Consider the following 5,962-nt stretch of genomic DNA (forward strand, 5'->3'; position numbering starts at 1 on the left):
GTTCCCACACATCTAAACAGAGTCTCTTTTTTTATTAAAAGGTTGCTCTGATAAATAAATAAGATGCTTAGCACAGTACCTGGCACACAGTAATCTATGAACATTGAACTGTTGGGAAACTAGCCAGGCTGTGGTCCTACCAATCACACAGGGACCCATGGGCTCTGGGCCTGTGGGATTTGAAGAAATCTTCATGAATGAAAGGCAGAGACCTGAAGGATGGGCAGTACCTCCTGGTAGAGCTGGAGGAAGGTGTTCTGGGGCATGGAAAGGTAAATGTAAACGCACAGTAGAAATCCGAGGCATATTTGGGGCATAGCAAATCGCACCCTGTGGCTGGAATGTCACGTTCATTGGCGGGGGAGGAAAGGCCTTTCAGGGATATATGCAGGCAGCCTTCTGGCACAGAGGAAGGAGGTTCAAGTCTTCTCCATGGACCTGAGCTCCAAAGCTGAAGTCACAGGTCCACCATAGGACCACTGTTGAGGTTAGGCATGGCCGGAAAGGAGCTCCCTTCCCCACTATCCTCCTGCCTTCTTCAGCATGGGCCTCCTCCCAAGGCTTGGCCACTCCCAGCATCCAGCACCCCCACCTCTCAGCCGGGTTGGGAGGCAGGCGGAGGCTTTTCGCGGGGGCTGTGCCTGGTGGGCGGTTTTCCCAGAGCAGGGAGCACACAGGACTGAGTTGGCGCCTGCTTCCTCGGATGTAGACATTACTGGCTGGATGACCAGCCTAAGCCAGCTAGCTTGAGTCCAGGGCCTCCTCAGGCACTGTGTTTCTGCTCTGTGGGCTGTAGCCCCATAAGCCAGTGGGGTGGCATGTCACAGAGGAAGGCCAGAGGGCCACCAGCCATGCCAGGGATGGGCCACAGCCAGACTCAGGCCAAAGCACGGTTGCTGCCAGGCGCTGACAGGAAGAGGAGCCGCCTCAGCAGGACAAGGCAGGACCCGTGGGAAGAAAGAAGCTGGAGCAATCAGAGATGGAGCAGAGCTACCCCTGGCCCTCGAGGGACCAGGGCTGGGGGCCTGGCTCTTGGCAGGGTAAGGAAATCCTGGACCTGCAGAGGGGTCCAGGGGAGGAGGGGGTTGGAGGGTGGGGAGATGTCACCTCCAATGGCAGAGCCTCACTCAGTATTACCATTCCTGCCCAAGAGAGGGGACACTGGCCCCTTAGACTCCAAGGCATCATGCTTTGGGTGAATGGGATAGATCAGAGCTGGTCTTAACCAGAGTGCAGCTCTCTGAGCTGCACTCACTCACTTCTCTTGAGGAAACTGAGGCCAGGAAGAGGGACGTGAATTTCCCAAGGTCACTGAGCAGCAGCCAGTGGTAGGACTGGGACTTCAGCCTTGTGCTTTGACCCCTGGTCCTGTGTCTTTCCTCTTTCCCACAGCAGCCTCGTCGTCTCAGGACCTGGCTAGGTCAAGGGTCAGCCCTCCCAAACAGGGTGTATCTCTGAATTGCCCCTGGCCCCAGCACACCTTGATAAGCAGGATTCAGATTGGGCGTAGGATAGGACAAAGGCTCTGAGGAGGCATGAGTGGAGTAGCAGAGAGAACACAGGACTCTGGGTTCTGAGCCAAGCTCTGCCATCCTGCGGCCATCAGACCCCTGCCCAGGCCTTCCCTCAACTTCCTCAGCTGTGAAACAGGGCAGGGCTGAAGATGACAAAGGAGGACAGAGGCCCTCTGGCGCCTGCTGTTAGACACCCTCCTACTCTGGCGGGAGACCTTGCGCTCAAATGCTCTCAGAAGTCAGGGCAGTTGGGAGTCACACACACTCACTGGGGCCCTTTGTGCAGAGCAAGGCCTGTCCTGAGAACGCTGCGCGGGAGCGGAGCCGGGTCAGGACGCTGCGCCAGGCCTTCTTGGCCTTGCAGGCTGCTCTGCCTGCCGTGCCGCCTGACACCAAACTCTCCAAGTTGGATGTGCTGGTGCTCGCCGCCAGCTACATAGCTCACCTCACCCGCACACTCGGCCACGAGTTGCCTGGCCCCGCCTGGCCACCCTTCCTGCGTGGACTCCGCTACTTGCACCCTCTCAAGGTAGGTCACAAGCCCTGGGACTTGAGAGGCGGATCTTAATGCCCAGGGCCTTGGATAAAGGGATTGGAATGAGGGGGACTTTGGACTTGGGCTCCCTGCCTTGCGCAGAACTGACATTGGGGCCAATTTCTCCTGCTGTCTCAGAGAGAGAGGAGCCAAGGCTGGCCCTTGGGGCTGCGCTGACCCTGGGTTTCTCATGGGGTGGTGGCTGGAAATGACTTCATGGGAATGTACCTCCTTGAAGAGGAGGGAAAGACTCTGGGGTTCTTAGAGTCATGGGGAAAAAAAGAGCAGGTTCCAAGTCTGGGTCCTAGGAAAGGAAATTGTACCAAGGAGAGTCCTAGATCCCCATGCAGCTTCACCCCATTGTGCCTGCCTTGGTGCTTTCTGGGCTTCTGTTGCAGGAGAGATCTGCTCTCCAGGAGAACAATGGTCTGAGGGACCATCATTCTAGAAGCAACCAAGCTGGGGGAGTTAGCAGGGAGCAGTACAGGGAAGGTGTGCACCACTTGCCAGACTGCAACCTAGCTTTTCTCAACCTCAGTTTTATTTTTTTTTATTATTATTATTTTTTGAGACGGAGTCTCGCTCTGTCGCCCAGGCTGGAGTGCAGTGGCCGGATCTCAGCTCACTGCAAACTCCGCCTCCCAGGTTTACGCCATTCTCCTGCCTCAGCCTCTCGAGTAGCTGGGACTACAGGTGCCCACCACCTGACCCGGCTAGTTTTTTGTATTTTTTTAGTAGAGACGGGGTTTCACCGGGTTAGCTGGGATGGTCTCGGTCTCCTGACCTTGTGATCCGCCCGTCTCGGCCTCCCAAAGTGCTGGGATTACAGGCTTGAGCCACCGCGCCCGGCCAACCTCAGTTTTATTACACGTAGAATAGAAGCTAACATGAGCCTTACTTCTCTTCCAAGGTACAAAATGGAAAGTCTAATGAACATTAATCATCTTTGCAATAACAGCTAACAGTTGAGTGCTAAAGATAGGCCAGGAGCTGGGTTAAGTACGTTCGTGTATTTTTGTCTTTTAATCCATGCAAAAACCAAATGAGGATTACTTTACAGATGAGGAAACTGAAGTTTAGGTAGGTTATGAGGCTGAACGCTGTTTGAACCCAGGGATGTCTGACTTCAGACCCCATGCTCATAGCCACTAAACAGACTCCAGGGAAAGCGCCATAAGGAGGTGAAGAGTGCACTGTGTTAAAAAGGAAGGGTCATCTTTGCCCTCTGAGGATAACATTGCAGTGGTATCAACTTATTTATTTATTTATTTACTATTATTTTTTTGAGACAGAGTTTCACTCTGTTGCTAAGGCTGGAGTGCAGTGGTGCAATCTCCGCTCACTGCAACCTCCACCTCCTGGTTCAAGTGACTCTCCTGCCTCAGCCTCCTGAGTAGCTGGGATTACAGGCATGCGCCACCACACCCAGCTAATTTTTGTATTTTCAGTAGAGACGGCATTTCACCACGTTTCCCAGGTTGGTCTCAAACTCCCGACCTCAGGTGATCCACCCACTTCGGCCTCCCAAAGTGCTGGGATTACAGGTGTGAGCCACCGCACCTGGCTGTTTATTTATTTATTTATTTACTTATTTTTGGGACAGGGTCTCACTGTCACCCATGCTAGAGTGCAGTAGTGCAATCATAGCTTACTGTAACCTCAAACTCCTGGGCTCAAGGAATCCTGCCACCTCAGCTTCCCCAGTGGCTGGGACTATAAGCGCATGCCACCACACCTGGCCTTCTTTTTTTTGTGTGTGTGTGGAGACGGTGTCTCACTTTGTTCCACAGGCTGGTCTCAAACTCTAAGCTCAAGTGATCCTCTCACCTCTCAACTTTATTTTTATGATACTTTCCATCATCTCTTTCCCCTAAATGTCATAGTTCTGAAATGTCTTGAAACTTGATTTTTTTCTTCAATGCAAATAATAGCTAAAATGTGCAAATTTGAGACTAAGTGGGGGAACTCTGAAATGTCAGTGGTGGTGCAGGGTCCTGGCGTGGTATAGTAGTTTCCTTAGCTGTAAAATAGTGACCAAGGCAAGGCCCTTGATTGTAGTAAGTGATCAACAGCTAAGCTGAAGGATGAACCAAGGAGGGCCCAGTTAGGTCCAGCACTCCAGCACATCCACAGGGTGGAGCAGTTGGCCAGGAAGCAGCTCCCTCAGCCCCCAGGTGGAGAGGTTATGAAGAGGAGGGCGACCTCAGGGCAGTCAACCTGGTGTATTCTGGGACTGCTCATGCTTCTGCTGGAAAGATGGGCAATCCTTGGAGGACCCGGCTTGGAGTTTTTCCTGGCTCTGCTGCTCTGCTCATTGCCCAGCCTCTGGCTGTTGCCAGCTCTGCCCAGGCCACCTGATCTTCTGCCCACCTCCCTCCCAACAGAGGGCTGCTATTTTTGGGACCCTCTCCCTCCTCAGATGGCTCCTCCTGTGTCTCTCATCCAGGCTCTGGGTGATCAGGAAAATGTGTGGGGCTGTACATGAAGATGACCCTGATCAGAGTAGTGATGGCTGGGGAAGGTATCAGGGAGGGATGCTGGAGAAGGCTGGGTTTTGGGTGTCAAGGATCCTGGACTATGACGGGCTGCAGGAGCAGCATTTCTCACTTCCCAATCTGTGTCTTGCAGAAGTGGCCGATGCGATCTCGTCTCTATGCTGGAGGCCTGGGGTACTCTGATCTTGACTCCACCACAGCAAGCACCCCCAGCCAAAGAACAAGAGACGTAGAGGTGGGATCCCAAGTCCCTGGAGAGGCAGATGCTCTCTTTTCTGCCACGCCACTCTCACCAGTGCTTGGCAACAAATAATTATCACACTTGCCTTTTCTCCTAGACTGTGATTCATGCTTAGGGACCTGGATTTTCTACCAGCCCCCACCTGTCTTCACTCTGATTCTCAGCCATCACACTTGATTCAGACTCAGCTCCCAAGTTCCAGCATGCGGACCAAGAGAAGCAGTAGCACTTCTGTGACGGACAGTACCCAGAGGGGCATAGGATGGAGAGCCTCCTCCTTGGTCCCCAAGTGGGGACTTCCCTATGGCTCTTCAGTGACAGCTACTGGGAAGTGGGAGAGAAAGAGGTATAATTGGGCTCAAAGTTGAGCTAGGGAACCACCCTAACTTTCTTCCTCTAAGGTTTCTACAAACCGTCTGCAGATAGCGAAGACAGGTTTAGAGGGAGGGGCCTGGGATGGCACTAGCCCCAGGTGCTGATGGAAAAGCCAGGTGACCAGATAGGCTCTTGGTAGCTGCAAGTGTAAATAGATCTGGGCTGGGTCACACAGCCAGAAGAAAACTGAAGAAGGGAATGTGCTTTCTAACTGCATCATGAGATGCTTACCTGATGTTAGAGAGATAGTGAGGAATTCAGGATTCCTGCCTCTGTAGTATGGGCCTCTCCAGAAGCTGCCCCTCACCACTACATTTTCTCTCTCTCTTGGCTCCTGCACTCTTCCACTCTTTTCTTTTCTTCTTCTTTTCATATAGAGATGGGGTCTTGATATGTTGCCCAGGCTGTCCTTGAACCCCTGGCCTCAAGTAATCCTCCCACCTCAGCCTCCTAAAGTGCTGGGATTGCAGGCATCATCTCTGGCCCTAAATAAATAACTTGAGGGCTAGGCACGGTGGCTCAAGCCTGTAATCCCAGCACTTTAGGAGGCCGAGACGGGCGGATCACGAAGTCAGGAGATCAAGACCATCCTGGCTAACACGGTGAAACCCCGTCTCTACTGAAAATACAAAAAACTAGCCGGGCGAGGTGGCGGGCGCCTGTAGTCCCAGCTACTCGGAGGCTGAGGCAGGAGAATGGCATAAACCCGGGAGGCGGAGCTTGCAGTGAGCTGAAAACCGGCCACTGCACTCCAGCCCGGGCGACAGAGCGAGACTCCGTCTCAAAAAAAAAAAAAAAAAAA

At 53.1% G+C, this 5,962-nt stretch overlaps 1 protein-coding gene across 1 annotated transcript; it reads left to right on the top strand.

Annotated features, from left to right (window-relative positions):
* Positions 1-358: 358 nt before the first annotated feature.
* TCF23 (transcription factor 23) lies at positions 359-5,539 on the top strand. Its single transcript, XM_017876918.1, has 3 exons — positions 359-1,040; positions 1,801-2,043; positions 4,678-5,539. The coding sequence occupies exons 1-3, from the start codon at positions 819-821 to the stop codon at positions 4,855-4,857; spliced, it is 645 nt and encodes a 214-aa protein (XP_017732407.1). The 5' UTR covers positions 359-818; the 3' UTR covers positions 4,858-5,539.
* The last annotated feature ends 423 nt before the right edge of the window (positions 5,540-5,962 follow it).

Source organism: Rhinopithecus bieti, unplaced genomic scaffold (assembly GCF_001698545.2).
Source record: "Rhinopithecus bieti isolate Rb0 unplaced genomic scaffold, ASM169854v2 scaffold_7681, whole genome shotgun sequence".
Taxonomy (NCBI): domain Eukaryota; kingdom Metazoa; phylum Chordata; class Mammalia; order Primates; family Cercopithecidae; genus Rhinopithecus; species Rhinopithecus bieti.